The sequence below is a fragment of the Microcaecilia unicolor genome, chromosome 3 (genome assembly GCF_901765095.1).
Source record: "Microcaecilia unicolor chromosome 3, aMicUni1.1, whole genome shotgun sequence".
NCBI lineage: Eukaryota > Metazoa > Chordata > Amphibia > Gymnophiona > Siphonopidae > Microcaecilia > Microcaecilia unicolor.
Genome location: NC_044033.1, coordinates 27,704,655 through 27,721,086, shown reverse-complemented (window position 1 = coordinate 27,721,086; position 16,432 = coordinate 27,704,655). Strand labels below are relative to the sequence as shown.

Genomic DNA, 16,432 nt, shown 5'->3' with positions numbered 1-16,432 from the left:
TTACTCCTCCCCTCAGCTGGAATCGCATGTACTTCTCCTACCCACGCCCGCTTCAGTTTCTGATGTTCCTCTGTATTGAGGCGGGTTTCCTGCAAGCAGGCTACATCCGCTCTATGTTTTTTAAGGGCTGCTAGAATTTTTGTTCTTTTGATTGGGGATGAAATACCTCCCACATTCCAAGTAAGGAACCGAACTAAATTGTGCTTAGGTCATTACTATGTCCGGTTGTCGAGTAGCGGTGAAATTTTTTGTTTGTGAGGAACCCCGGGGCCCAGCTCCACCCGTGTTCCTTCCTATCTGTCCACATGACTCCAGTGACCTGTTCTGTTGCCCTTCCCCTTTCTATGTGTCCAACAGCGCGATGATCTCTATATGTGTCCCAGAAAGTCCTACATTTAACTTTCCCACCCATCCCCCCCTCTCTCCCGCCCCCCCTCCCCTCCCCCCCCTCCCCCCTCCTCCCCTATCCCCCTTGACTCCAACCTTGCACTCCCCTCTCTTATCTTAGATCAGGTGTGCTGAGTCAACGATGGTAGGGTCTCCTCCCTCCCCCCTCCACACTTGCCATAGATAGTATCTCACTGTTCAAACTGGTTCATCTCTCTCTGCAGGAAAAAAACACAGCGCTGTAAATCACTACATATTGTACTTACTATTCAACATTAGGCTATTCAGCCAACTTTCTAACATCCAACTGAGACTTGACTTCAGATTACTGAGTTCTAGCTCTCATTGAATTAAGTTGTGCTCTTCAACTGTTGCTTCCCTCCTGTTCAGAGTTTTATGATCCTGACATTGAAGTGCCTCTTGAGCTTCTTTGGAGAGCCAAAGGATCTCCAAGTGCCATCCATGTTGATTTTTAATTGTGCTGGGTATAGTAGCAAAAATCGTTGGTTCCTCTCTGCAAGTTGTCTGCAAATCGGGGTAAAAGCTTTCCTGCGTTCCTGTAACGCCTGTGAATAGTCTTGGAACACTTTAATACTAACTCCATCAAAGTTTAAGGAATCCCATTTTAATCGTGCTCCCCTTAAAATTTCTTCTTTATGTACAAAATTATGTACTTTAACAATCACTGCTCTTGGTCGAGTTCCATTATTAAGTCTTTTCCCCAACCTGTGAGCTCTTTCGAGGCAGAGTGGTCCCATACTGTCAGAAAGGGCAAATTCTGATTTTAACCAGCGTTCTAATTGTTCCGCCAGTGACCGATCCGGTATCGACTCCGGGACACCTATAAGTCTCAAGTTGGATCTTCGAGATCTATTTTCAAGATCATCCATTTTCATTGCCTGCGCTTTCAATTCTTTTTGTATCTCTTGCAACGACGCCACAGCGCTAACTGCGGCGTCCTCTGCTTCCGATACACGTGCTTCAAGTTCGCCCGTTCTTTTTGTTGTTTCACCAAGCTTCGTTTCTACGCTTGTTAGCCTTTCAGCAATCTGGGTTAGTTGCGGTTCCAAAGCGGACTTTACCGCTTCTGTGAGCTGCTCGAGTTGGGCCTGATGGAACCTTGGCGCCGAGTCTGACGCTGGGCTCGGCGCCATCTTGCTTTCGCCGACCCCTCGCTGCTTCTCTGGCTCTTTTTTTGCTGTTTTCCCCGTCATCGCTCTAGTTTCGCGGATGATATAAGAGTCCATGTGTCTTAAGTTTGATTCCGATTACTTTCCTTTGTTTATCAGCAAGTCAATCCAGTTTGTGGAGGGTTCGAGGGAGGGAGGACCCGAGAGTGAAAAGGAATGCGACCTCTTCCCTCAGCCCATCACGTGACTCTCCAGACTTACTATTTATAAGTACAGTTTTAAAAAGTCATTAACTAGGTTGAGACCTGGGAGCATTTAACGTTTTTTTTTTTCCAGTGCCTACATCAAAAGAAAAAGATGGCATGTGGGAACTTGCTCCTTTTGCTTTGTGGAATGCAGTGGTGTATTATAAAAAATGCGCTTGCCTTTTTTTAAAATTATTTATTTATCAATTTCAAAATTTTACAAGCTTTTTTACATCTTGAATAAGAAAACCAGTACATAAATTCAAAATAGTAATTCCATATGGAAAATTTTAAAAAAGAGAAATATTATACAACTTGCATTAGACCACAATAAAAGTGGGGGTTGGGGCCCATATCTCAGGAGATGAGTTTCAAAAATATATTTTAAATAAACATAACTTGGCAAAATTAAACCATTTATTCCCAATCTGTCTCTCTGATCTAATGCTCAAGGCTTAATCATTACTGCCTAATCTCAACAAGCATTAAATTATCTTTTCTGAGTAATAAATTGCTTTAAATGTTCAGGAACTAAAAAAATATGTTTGACCTCTAAATATTTGATGCTACATTTACACAGATAGTTCAAGTTGAATGAAGCTCCCAGAGCTAAAGTTGCAGATCGCAGTGCCAAAAAACTCTTTTCTTCTAATTTGAGTCTGCTTGGTTACATCTGGGAACACCCAGACTTTTTTCCCATAAAATGGAATTTGTAGATTCCTCAATGCAAGTTCCTAACCAATTCCAAGTCTTGCTGAAATACAAATGATATCAAGAGAGTTTGGCGCTCATGTTTGCCTTTTTTTTTATTACTACTATTTCATGGAGAAGGTACTGAGTATAATGAGGGAAGGGTTTCCTTCATGCAGAACTGTCCAGAGTCGGTCTAAATGTGCCAACATTGTCCAGTTCAGCACACTATTAGCCGCCAAGTTCATACAACATTAATTATGTTCAGTGGAAAATAAATCTGTTGGCTCAGGCTGCCTGCTATGTGAATATTCCATCACTGTTTCATTATTGCTACCAAGTATTACATATTAAGGGCATTTGTTTTAATTCACTTATCCAGTCCTTACATGCACATGGTTTTGCTTTTTAATCCCAAAAATTTCCTATGATAGCATTGTGTCTATTTGAATTAGTTTTTCTGTACAAGTGTTTGTTTGATTTGTCTTTATTTGGAATAAAAAGTTTTAAAACACTTTTTGTCAACAAGGGGCGGGGCTAGATGCGGGCAGGACCCCACAATTGCTAAGACCGGCCCATTTTCTAAACCAGAAGTCTAGAAGATTTAATCATCAAATATTCCAGATAAATTCAGATATTTAGCATATCACTCAGTCTCCCACGGTCCATTGAAATGTTAAATATTAGAGGAGTTGCTAATTCTCTATGGAATACTACTGGTGTTGATATGAAGAACAATAAACACGTGCAAGAAATAGTAATAACTCACTCAGTGGTATGTCTACTAAAGGGTACTAGGAAATAGGATGGGATTTGATATAACACCTTTCTGTGGTTACAATCAAAGTGGTTTACATATTACATCCTTCCTTCCTTCCTTATCCGATCAGTCGAGTACGGGTCTCGGTCACTCTACGGATCACTGTTCGCCATGCCTTCCAATCTCTCACAGCTTCTTTCAGTTCTGCTATGTTCATTCCAGTATCTTCCTTGATAGTATCTATCCAGCAAATTCTTGGGTGGCCTCTTTTTCTTTTGCCACTAAGACCTTCTAACCATTCCAAGCATGATGTCTTTTTTAAGGGACTTGCTTCATATGATGTGACCAAAATAGGAGAGCTTTTGTTTTGCTACCTCACCCTCCAAAGAGATTTTTGGTTTGCTATGTTCCAGAACTGCTTGGTTTGTTATTTTGGCTGTCCATGGGATGTGTAATCGTTGTCTCCTGGACCATAATTCAAATGCATCAATTTTTCACCTGTCTGCCATTTTCAGGCATGATCAGAAGTTAATGTATGCAGATATATGCAGCGGTGTAGCGGCACTTCAGCGTAGTTAAATGAAGCTAAGTAGCTGGAAACATGTGCACTAATCAGATGTCCTAGGCTACGAGCAGCATGCATGTGCTTAGGGCTGCTTGTCGTTTTGTCCTGTCATAAAGCGGGGAATAATGGAATGGCGCCGGCCATCTGCAACGGCAGTTAAGGACATCCAAAATGTGGATGTTGTGAGAAGGACATCCATGCCTGCTATGCCTCCAACGCCTGTTTTGTTTATTTGGATTTTGGATCACAAGTAGCAGCAGTGGGCTTTGAACTGGCCACCTCTGGATTGCAAGACCAGTGCTCTAACCACTAGGCCACTCCCTTGAAATTTGGCCATCCCTGTGGGGGCAGTTGAGGAAGTCCAAAATGTTTGAAAGAAGGGCGTCCATGCCTTCGTTATGCCTCTGCTGACACACACATACCTCCCCCCCACCACTTCTCCTTTCTTCCTCAAAATGTACCATCTGTTCCTCTGATCCCATTCCCACCCACCTTCTTAATGCCATCTCTCCTGCTCTTATTCCTTTTATCTGTCACATTCTCAACCTCTCACTTTCCACTGCGACTGTCCCTGCTGCATTTAAACATGCTGTGGTCACACCTCTCCTTAAGAAGCCTTCACTCGACCCTACTTGTCCCTCTAATTACCGACACATCTCCCTCCTTCCTTTTCTCTCCAAATTACTTGAGCGTGCTGTTCACCGCCGCTGCCTTGATTTTCTCTCCTCACATGCTATTCTTGACCCACTACAATCTGGTTTTCGCCCTCTCCACTCAACCGAAAACTGCGCTTACTAAAGTCTCCAATGACCTATTACTGGCTAAATCCAGAGGTCAATATTCCATCCTCATTCTTCTTGATCTTTCCACTGCTTTTGACACTGTCGATCACAGCATACTTCTCGATACCCTGTCCTCACTTGGATTCCAGGGCTCTGTCCTTTCCTGGTTCTCTTCCTACCTCTCCCTCCGCACATTTAGTGTTCACTCTGGTGGATCCTCTTCTACTTCTATCCCTCTGCCTGTCGGCGTACCTCAGGGTGCTGTTCTTGGTCCCCTCCTCTTTTCTATCTACACTTCTTCCCTTGGTTCATTAATCTCATCCCATGGCTTTTCCTACCATCTCTAGGCTGTTGATTCCCAAATCTACCTTTCTACCCCTGATATCTCACCTTGCATCCAAACCAAAGTTTCAGCGTGCATGTCTGACATTGCTGTCTGGATGTCTCAATGCCACCTGAAATTAAATATGACCAAAACCGAGCTTCTCATTTTCCCCCCCCCCAAACCCACCTCCCCGCTCCCCCCGTTTTCTATTTCTGTTGATGGCTCTCTCATTCTCCCTGTCTCCTCAGCTCGAAACCTTGGGGTCATCTTTGACTCTTCTCTCTCCTTCTCTGCTCATATCCAGCAGATTGCCAAGACCTGTCGTTTCTTTCTTTACAACATCCGTAAAATCCGCCCCTTTCTTTCCGAGCACTCTACCAAAACCCTCATCCACACCCTTGTCACCTCTCGTTTAGACTACTGCAATCTGCTTCTTGCTGGCCTCCCACTTAGTCACCTCTCCCCTCTCCAGTCGGTTCAAAACTCTGCTGCCCGTCTCATCTTCCGCCTGGGTCGCTTTACTCATACTACCCCTCTCCTCAAGACCCTTCACTGGCTCCCTATCCGTTTTCGCATCCTGTTCAAACTTCTTCTACTAACCTATAAATGTACTCACTCTGCTGCTCCCCAGTATCTCTCCACACTCGTCCTTCCCTACACCCCTTCCCGTGCACTCCGCTCCATGGATAAATCCTTCTTATCTGTTCCCTTCTCCGCTACTGCCAACTCCAGACTTCGCGCCTTCCGTCTTGCTGCACCCTACGCCTGGAATAAACTTCCTGAGCCCCTACGTCTTGCCCCATCCTTGGCCACCTTAAATCTAGACTGAAAGCCCACCTCTTTAACATTGCTTTTGACTCGTAACCACTTGTAACCACTCGCCTCCACCTACCCTCCTCTCCTCCTTCCTGTACACATTAATTGATTTGCTTACTTTATTTTTTGTCTATTAGATTGTAAGCTCTTTGAGCAGGGACTGTCTTTCTTCTATGTTTGTGCAGCGCTGCGTATGCCTTGTAGCGCTATAGAAATGCTAAATAGTAGTAGTAGTAGTAGTAGGGGCCTGCATACTGCCCCCCCCCCCCACAGGGATGGCCAAATTTCAAGGGAGTGGAATAGAATGGAGGAGTGGCAGAGTGACCTAATGGTTAGAGCAGTGGTCTTGCAATCCCAAGGTGGCTGGTTTAAATCCCACTGCTGCTACTTGTGATCCAAAATCCAAATAAATAAATAAATAAAGAGGGTGTCGGAGGCATAGCAAAGGCATGGATGTCCTTCTCACAGGAACATCCACATTTTGGACATCCTCAACTGCCATCACAGGAGCGGAGGCATAGCAAAGAATATACTCTTAAAAAAAAAAAGACAAAAGTTTTTGAAGTTTTTTTTTCGGGGGTGGGACCCTGCGCCACAAGAACGCCAGCTAGGACCTGGCATTATTCTGCTGCGCTGTTTTTTGGCATAGCGGCGTGCAACACCTCTGTTCATGAGGAGGAATGCGAAATTACCTTATTTACATGAGATTGACTACATTTAAATGTCATGTGCGCAAGTGCCTGGCGCGCTTGCAGTTTATGGCGGTAACCAGGTTGATCAGCCCACGTTGTTAAAAGCGTGCACAAAAATGGCACTAATGGGCTTGCACGCTCACATTGACTTTTGATCATCCCCCTGGAAGTTTGTACCTGAGGCAATGGAGGGTTAAGTGACTTACCCAAGATCACAAGGAGCAGCAGTGGGATTTGAACCAGCCACTCTGGATTGCAAGACCACTGCTCTTACCACTAGGCCACTCCTCCACTTTGGTAATAAAGGGTTAACTAACTTGCTCAGAGTCACAAGGAGCTGCAGTGGGAATTGAACCAAATTCCCCTGGTGTTTATGCCATTGCACTAACCATTAGGCTACTCCTCCACTAGGGACAGTCCTAGCACACCCAGGATACAGGGGCATTTTCAATGATTTTTTTTTCAGGTCGTGACCTAATGTTTGCATTTTACCTGAAAAAAATAAATAATGACGGAGCACTTACTGCCTCCTAATTAGAAGGTGGTAAGGGCTCACAGGTTAAGCAAGTGTTGACCAGATAGCGTGAGCTAATGTGGGCGTTCTATCTGGATAATGCTTCCACGCCATGCCCCTAGTAAAAAAAAATAATAATGTACGCTTAGCACGCACTAAACAATTATCTACCACAAAATGCTTTAAGTGTCTTGCAGTAATTGGGGCTTAACCCCCTTTGATAGACAAACCCCTCGTTTCTTTGCCTGTGCTGGCTAACCTGAAAGTCGGGGCATTCAAGGACACCTTGGTTAGAGCTGGAAAGGCAAAGTAAATTACCCTTTTCTTCCTTTGCACGTCTGAAAAGGTCTTGGAAAGACGTAGTTTGGCCACAAACAGAAGAGTTTCTCTGACTGTCAGGTTTGGTAGAAGGCGGTCATCCTGCCGTACATGGGCAACACATTTCTTTACGATCTGCTTGGTGCTTAACTTTCCGTTAATCAGTATTTCCCCCGTCTTAATCTTCCCACCTTCATCCTTGCAGGTGATAACGTCAAGAAGGGAGGTCTTCCCACAGCCTAGAAAAACAGCATTCATATTATTATTCTTGCATATTACTACCATTAGATTATCTTTTTAATTGCACATTTTCCCTATGGGTGACAAAATCTGTTATTTACACAGTAACACTCAAGTAAAGAGCAAGCTAGCCAGGGAACCGGATTTATTGAGGTTCCTCTTAGGGATTTCTTTTCTTCTCTCAGATCCTTCTTCATTCATAAGCTGCTTTAATATCTGAAATGTTTTCTCCCATGCTGAGAAACTCCTCACTAAACCTGGCCTTTAGGCTTGAAATGAATGACTCATTCCCCCTCTCAGAATACGTATTAAGGGGCCTTTTATAGGTGCATTAAGTAGCTCATGCTGGAATTAACACAGGCCCACACTAACAGCTAACGTAGTGTCTTGAAACTTAGTGAGTGCTAATTCCCATATTAATGCAGAATGGGGTGGAGAATGGGCATGGACGGCACTTAGGGGCCCCTTTATCAAACAGTGGTAGGGCTTCTGCCAGGGTTGCACACGGCAAATCAGGAGCCTGGCCATAGGCGTAGTTTGACTGTTTCATTTGGGGGGGCAAAATGGGGCGGAGCATATTAGCATATTCATTTGAATATATATATATATATATTCAAATTAATATGCTAATGTGGAGGAAGGAAGGAGGAAGGGAAAAAGAGCTGCCCATCCTGTTTCTTTCCATCCCCTTCTCTTCCCCTCCCCACTCTATCCAGCGTCTCCCTCCCCCTTCAAAGCATCTCCCAAACGACAACGTGGATGCAACAGCAGCAGCTCACACAGGTTTGCTTGCTGTGCTTGTGAACGGCGACGGCTGCGTGGGGGAGTGGAAATGGCTTCCTTACTTGTTACAGTGGACACCTATCTCCTGGCTCACTCTACTCCCGAAGCTGCAGAGGCGAACGGGCGGGTGGGAAAGCAGCAAGCAAGCAGCCACACTGAACTCCGTCCTTCGCTTCCTGAATCCTGCCCTCTCTCTGCGTCCCGCCTTCCTCTGATGTCATTTCCTTTGGGGCGGGGCGGGACGCTGAGAGGGCAGATTCAGGATGCGAAGGACGGAGTTCAGCGTGGCTGCTTGCTTGCTGCTTTTCCCCTGCCTGTTTGCCGCTGCGGGAAAGATCTCATCTTCGTCGTCTTGGTCATTTGGGGGGGCACTGCCCACCCTCGCCCCCCCCCAGTCTACGCCCATGAGCCTGGCAGTAGTTCTGTTTCTGCTACACGCTGTTTCTGGTGTTAGAAAATAGTGTTTGCTTTCTAGTGCCAGTGGGTGGGGAGTAGGAGTCAGGGGCGTAGGCCAAACTCGGCGGGAGGGGGGTCCAGAGCCGAGGTGAGGGGGCACATTTAGCTCCCCCCCCTGGCGCCGCCAACACCCCCCTGTCATTGCTGATCCCTCCCCCCGCCGCCGCCACCAACTTTGACCCCCCCCCTGCCGATGACCCTCTCAACCCCCCCTCCCCCGCCAACCCTCCCCCACCGCCGCCCACTTTTGCTGGCGGGGACCCCAACCCCCGCCAGCCGAGGTCCTCTTCTTCCTTCGTTCTGTTTCTGAGTCTGACGTTCTGCAAGTCAGACTCAGAAACAGACGAAGGAAGAAGAGGACCTCGGCTGGCGGGGGTTGGGGTCCCCCGCCAGCAAGGTAGGCGACCCAGCGGGTTGGCGGCCGGAGGCTGGGGTCGAGAGGGTCATCAGCAGGAGGGTCCAGGGCCAAATCTATGGGGGCCCGGGCCCCCGTGGCCCCACGTAGCTACGCCACTGGTAGGAGTGCCTAGTGGCACTGCCCAATTACTGCCAGGTTACTGACAAAACCCTCACCGCCTCCTAAACAGAAGGCGATAAGGTCTCCGGCAGTAATGGCTGTGCACCAGTTTTTAAGTAGTGCACAAGCAGTTGCTGCTTCCAGGCGGAAAATGCCCTTTTACCCACTGCGGTAAAAGGTGGCCTCAGCATGCAATGATCCCACTCACCGACACCACCGCAGGCCACTTTTTACCAATGTTTGGTAAAAAGGCCCCTTATTACACTGTAGCTGGATCAACCTCCCAACCCATGATTTGTTTCCTTCTGTGCTGATAATTATCAATCACTAGTAAAATAGGCCTGTTTCTGACACAAATGAAACGGGCGCTAGCAAGGTTTTCCTCGGAATGTGTACATTTGAGAGAGTATGTGTGAGATTGACTGTGTGTGAGAGACAGAGAGTGAATGTGCAAGTGTGTGTGTGAGAAAGTGAGACTGCTGGGTGCAAGTGTGTCTCCTCTGTCCCCCTTCCAGCCACCCAGCAATTCTACTTTTTCACTTGCCCCCCTCCAGCCACCCACCGATGCTCTTCTCCCCTGCCCCCTCCTCCAGCCACCCAGCGAGTCTCCTCTGTCCCCTGCTCACCCTCCAGCCTCCCAGCGAATCTCCTCTCTCCCCTCCCCCCCTCCAGCCACCCAGCGATTGTCCTATCTCCCCTGCCCCCCTCCAGCCATCCAGCGATTGTCCTATCTCCCCTGCCCCCCTCCAGTCACTCCTCCACTTTAATCAGCATACTGTATATTAAATTCCCCCCATGTACTACAGAAAGCACCGAGCACATTCTATATAATAAAACGCACCTCCAACGTTCTGAAGCCGCAACATTCCGGAACTACGTGTCGTCAATTGAGGAGATGGAGCCTTACAGAGTGCACGAATGCTTCAAGGCTTGAAGGCTTCACTTTCTCGGCTTCAGAATGTTGGAGGTGCGTTTTATTATATAGGATAGTCTTTCTTTAAGAGTAGTCCCAGTACCCTGGAATCGAGCCATATTCTGGCCTATTCTAAAGAAACTTTCACTTGACTCCTCAGGTCCTGCCAACTGCAAGCCAGTCTCAAATTTGCCATTCTTATCTAAACTCACTGAAATGGTCATTTTCCATCCATTACTACAATATGTGGAACAATCTAGTTTCTTGCATCACCATCAGTCTGGACACAGCACAGAGACCATTCTTACAGGCCCTGGTCAATCAACTCCACAGCATTATTGATGGCTCCTGTACTTTCCTTGACTTAGTAGATCATAATCTTTTTTTGCCAAAATGGCAGATATTGGTCTTTCTGGGCTGGATTTGCATTGGTTTACCTCTTTCGTGGAAGCTTGTTCCTTTAGTGATTCTTGCTAGCGATTCCCGCGCGGCAAATGAGAAGAAGCCCAAAGGAACTGAATGGGCTTCCTCTCATTTGCCGCAATGAGAATCGGTAGTTCAGCTTTGTAAAAGAGGCCTTTAATGTTTCTGTGGCTTCATCTATATCATCTACTCAGCAGTTGTCATGTTGGTGCTCGCACCATTACTCTTTAACAGTGACGTTCCTAGGGTGGCTGACCCCCGGGGCTGATTGCCGATGCGCCCCCCCCCCCCCAGGTGCAGCGTGACCCCCCCACCCCCGGCAAATGAACACCCCTCCGACTGGTGAAAGGACACCCCCCCCCCCGGGTGCATTTTTATCTGCTGGGGGGGTGCTGCGTGCCTGTCGGCTTCGCTCGTTCCATGCTCACTCTGCCCCGGAACAGGAAGCTGTTCCGGGGCAGAGGGAGCACAGAACGAGCGGACCCGACAGGTGCACGGCACCCCCAGCGGTGTGCACCCGGGCGGACCGCCCCCACCGCGCCCCCCCTTGCTACGCCACTGCTCTTTAACATCTTCAGCCCACTTGCTACCAACGCCTAGGATTTGGCCATCAGTGCCTTCTATTATGCTGATGACATCCTTCTGATCCCATATGTTGACCCCAGCAATTTTGGTCTCTCATCACTGCAGCAGCATGTTGACAATGTTGCCTACTGACTAAAGAAGAATCAACTAGTGTGGAATGTGGCTAAGTTGGTGCAGCTTGGATCACTGAATGTTCTCATCCTCCATCACTCCTGTACTGCAGGGTGCCACTATCATATTAGTAGACTCTTTCAAATATTTGGGGGGGTCATTCTTGACTCCCAACTCTCCTTCGACCCACAGATTTCTGTCACTGTGAGATGTTGATTTTTAGCCCGATGTCGTTTCCAGGCCATCTGTAATTCCGTAGATAAGGCAGCTCAACTAACACTGCTTTATGCCCTACTGGCATCAAAGGCTTGATTACTGTAACAGTGCATGATGGGATTAACCTCCATCTATTTAAGCAGCTTCAAATAGTCATAAAGCTGGCCATGAGGCTATTATGCCATGCATGGAAATTCAATCATGTGACTCCTTTTTTTTTGTGTCTGCCACTGACTTCCTATCTCTTATAGAATCTCTTCTTTGGTCCATGTGCTAGATTTATAACCCTGACCTGTATTTCTTCTGTCCTTTCCTGACTTATCTATTTGGGGGACACTCCAGGGGCAGAGTAAACACATGGCTCTAGGTTTACAGAATAGTACCTAAGTGCAGTTACTTGTGTAATGCAAATTAATTATTATTATTATTAGCATTTGTATAGCGCTACCAGACGCACGCAGCGCTGGAACACCTGATACAGAGAGACAGTCCCTGCTCAATAGAGCTATACAATCTAAAATACAGACAGACAAGACAATTAAGGGCGAGGGAAGTACTGGGTGAGAAGTAGCAAGGGGAGGGCAATTGAGTAGTGGCTAGGAGCCAAAAGCAGTGGTGAAAAGGTGGGTTTCAGCATAGATTTGAAACAGGTAGAGATGGAGCTAGACGTATAGGCGCAGGAAGGCTATTCCAGGCATAAGGTGCCGCGAGGGGAAAGGAACGAAGTCTGGAGTTAGCAGTGGAGGAGAAGGGGGACGACAAGAGAGATTGTCCAGTGAGCGGAGTTTCACAGGGAGGAATGTAGGGAGAGATGAGAGTGGAGAGGTAATGGGGGGGCTGCAGAATGGATGCATTTAAAGGTCAGTAAGAGAAGTTTGAACTGTATGCGGAAGCGGACAGGGAGCCAGTGAAGTGACTTGAGGAGTGGACTAGTGTGGGTATAACGATTTTGGCGGAAAAATAAGTCTGCTGCAGAATTTTGGACAGACTGGAGAGGAGAGAGATGGCTGAATGGAAGACCAGTGAGAGTAAATTGCAATAATCCAAGCAAGAGTGACAAGGGTTGGATAAGGGTTCTGGTAGCGTATTCAGAAAGGAAGGGGCGAATTTTTGCTAATGTGTAGATAAAGAAGCGACAATTAGTGCCAATTAGCACCAATTAATGGTACTTAAGACTAATTGGCCCCTAATTTATCAATTAAGGGTGCACAACTGGTACTATTCTATAACTTGCACACCCAACTTTGTGCTACGCAACTTTATAGAATCCCATCAGAATGCTGAAACTTAATCAGTAATAGAGAATTCTCTTCCTAACCCTCCACCCCAAAGATATGTATTCTCCCAGAGAGGAATGCTAGCCAGTGGCATACGTAGCTTGCTTGCCACCCAGGGCGGGTCACTGCTGCCTCTGCAAGCTCTTATGAAAATGAATAAGAACCCCACCTCCATGGAGCACACAGAACCATGGTACGTTACCTGAGCTTCCAATAACAGCAAGCATCTGACCACTGCTCACTTTAAAATTCAGATTCTGGATGGCCATCATATGAGCATCTGGGCCTGTGTTCCATTCCCAAGGCATTTTAAGCTCTGCTAGCTTCTCGTACCATGGGATCTGAGCAGCTAGTTTACCTGAAACAAACACAAAGCCATGTCAATAAAAAAAAAAATAAATCACAAAATTAATGAGATGTTTAAAAATGATAAAGAAGAGGAAAGAGAAGAGGGAACAGTCTCCACACCTCCAAGAACACTGACAAACGGTGGAGATTATAACCACGACAATCTGGTTTTAGAATAACTTAAATTACTGAAACCGTCCTTACAGGTACTACTACTACTACTACTATTTAGCATTTCTATAGCGCTACAAGGCGTACGCAGCACTGCACAAACATAGAAGAAAGACAGTCCCTGCTCAAAGAGCTTACAATCTAATAGACAAAAAATAAATAAAGTAAGCAAATCAAATCAATTAATGTGAACGGGAAGGAAGAGAGGAGGGTAGGTGGAGGCGAGTGGTTACGAGTCAAAAGCAATGTTAAAGAGGTGGGCTTTCAGTCTAGATTTAAAGGTGGCCAAGGATGGGGCAAGACGTAGGGGCTCAGGAAGGTTGTTCCAAGCATAGGGTGAGGCGAGGCAGAATGAGCGGAGCCTGGAGTTGGCGATGGTGGAGAAGGGTACTGAGAGGAGGGATTTATCCTGTGAACGGAGGTTACGGGCGGGAACATAAGGGGAGATGAGGGTAGAAAGATAGTGAGGGGCAGCAGACTGAGCGCATTTGTAGGTAAGAAGGAGAAGCTTGAATTGATTGCGGTATCTGATCAGAAGCCAGTGAAGTGACCTGAGGAGAGGGATGATATGAGTATATCGGTTCTGGCGGAATATGAGACGTGCAGCAGAGTTCTGAACAGATTGAAGGGGGGATAGATGGCTAAGTGGGAGGCCGGTGAGGAGTAAGTTGCAGTAGTCCAGGCGAGAGGTAATGAGAGCATGGACGAGAGTTCGGGTGGTGTGTTCAGAGAGGAAAGGGCGAATTTTGCTGATGTTAAAGAGGAAGAAGCGACAGGTCTGTTGATCTATCAAATGCATCTGATTTAGTGGACCACTGTCTATTGATCATTTGTCCCAGTGAACTACATCTATCTTCCCAGCTTGTTTCACCTTGAACCTACAAGCTAAGAGCTTTAGAGTTGCTTCTGGAGATGTGTTGTCTGTTGAATATCAATATGGTCACTCCTTGAGCCTACATTAGTAATGTTTTTCTTTAGCCATTAGTCACTTTAATTCACTCACAGGGTTATAGTCCTGCACTGACCACTAGGCTACTCCATGGACCTGTTTGCTGCTCTAATAGGACTGGCTATAACATCTGAGGCTGTCATAGAAGCTGTACTGTTTCTTTCACATCTTTGGGGGTTGGGGGGGGGGGTCAGTAACCAGAAGGGGGGTAGGGGTTCATTTCCTTTTTTCTCCAGTGGTCAGTTTGGGGTACGTTTTTTGTGGCTGAGTCTTTATTAAACAATCTAGCTCAAAATGTCTTGGTTTTAGTCCTGAACATTTTGGGTTTTGTTCCATCATGGCAGAAAATGTCTCAGTGTTAGAACGGCCTAATCTCATCCCAGCACCTCCTGACATGCCCACTTGTGATTGGATGCACTGCCGATGAATTGCATAGACAAACATCTACAAGTAGGTTTTGAAAACAGTAATTTGAAAGTTCTGGCAAGCAAAAACGTCCAAATGCTACTTGGTCTTCCAACCTAGGCGACCTGTTATAAAATGACCCTCAATGTGAATTTGGCTATAACAGAATTTCCATGCTACAGTTCAAGAAATTAATCTGGGTATATGGACTTCAGTATGATATTATGAGGTTTCTTATAAAGAAGGATCAGTATAAGCAAAAATAAGAGTGATGTTCAATAGTTTTCAATCTATTTCTGTTTGATTCACAATTACTTTTAAACTCAATAATACAGTGCATAAAAGTCAGTATCATATTCCTATAATAAAAAATACTATTCCTCATGGTGATAAGGATCGTATCCTTCCTCTGCACTCCTAAAAATGCTGCGAACGTATACAGTGAATCAACGTTTGCACAATTATTCCTATCACGTAATCAATTTTACAAATCTACCAACCTATCACCAGAAAAATGGTTGAGTTCTATTCAATCAACAAGTTATTTTTAAACTCACACCCTCCCCTAAACACACAAACAGAACTTTTACCTGATAGTTGAGGTCTCTGACCTCTAGAATGTTGACTTGGCCGCTGTACGTGAAATACAAACTGTTATCATCTTCAGAGGAGAATACAGTGTCTCTAGAAGTCATTATAGTCTGTAAGAATAATTTACAAATTAATCATTACTTTTCAAAGTATTCATTTTTATTCACTTATTTATCCAAACTCATTTAGCTGCTGTCCTGCCCATGAGAATCATAGAGCGAAAGCAGAACTTCTCATGGTACAAAAATGAAAGCACTTATTAATCTACAGCCTAACAGATAGGGACAGACGTAAGCCCCCGAAATCTATAAAAAGCGCTAAAATTTGCACGCGCAAATTTGGGTGCATGCGAAATGCAATTGAATAATGAGCTAATTAGTGCTGATAATTAGCTTGTTAACAAGCAATTATTGGCACTAATTCGATTTAATTGAAATATGAGTGCATAAATTTAGGCACCAGATCCATGCCCTAAATTTTATACATGAGTCCAAAAAGGGGCACAGAAATAAGAGAGTCATGGGTAGATCTGGAGCATTCCTAGAATTTAAAATAAGGGAGAATCCGTGCCTGTTAGATGTGAGGATTTGCACTATGTTTCAGTTGGTGCAAATGTACATGCCTAAAGTTAATGAAACACTAAAACTCCCCCTCAATCCTTGGTACACATAACAACAAAACCTACTCAACAAAGATCTGATGCTACTTGTGCAAATAGTACCGTACCAAACAATGGACCCCCTCTTTTTTATATTGTTATTTTTTTGAAAATTATTGAAAAGAGAGCCCTCAGAAAACCCCACTTTTAAGGCAAACTCATTTCTTTCTGCCCGGGGCATAGCACTTAATAGCACGTACATACACTCAGAAGAGACCGCCCTATGGTACGGTGCTATTTGTCTGCACAAGTAGCATCATGCCTAAAGTTAGGCATGATTCCAGAGGAATAAGCACTATTCCTATAAACTGCACCTAACTTTAAAAACTGGTTTATAGAATAGCAATTTTTTGGCTGATATTTTAGGCGCCTTATATAGAATCTAGGCCAAGATGTGGATCAAGAAGTTTCACAAAGGCTATTTATTACCCAACCAACACTTCCCAATTTAAAGCAGCAGGTCGCGCAATGTAGTTCTTAGGAGCTGAGAAGGTACCAGGTTATACAAGCAGCCATGACCCTGTCAAATGCTTGCAGTTTCCTGCAGCCCAACCCCTGAGCATCC

At 45.5% G+C, this 16,432-nt stretch overlaps 1 protein-coding gene across 1 annotated transcript in view; it reads right to left on the bottom strand.

Moving 5' to 3' along the window:
- Positions 1-16,432, bottom strand: part of ABCG8 (ATP binding cassette subfamily G member 8) — a 71,102-nt gene that overhangs the window by 53,368 nt on the left and 1,302 nt on the right. The window contains exons 2-4 of the mRNA XM_030194581.1: positions 15,190-15,319; positions 12,948-13,103; positions 7,225-7,463 (exon numbers count right to left, since the gene is read on the bottom strand). Of these exons, the coding sequence (XP_030050441.1) occupies positions 7,225-7,463; positions 12,948-13,103; positions 15,190-15,319 (525 nt within the window). The remainder of the gene's footprint in view (positions 1-7,224; positions 7,464-12,947; positions 13,104-15,189; positions 15,320-16,432) is intronic.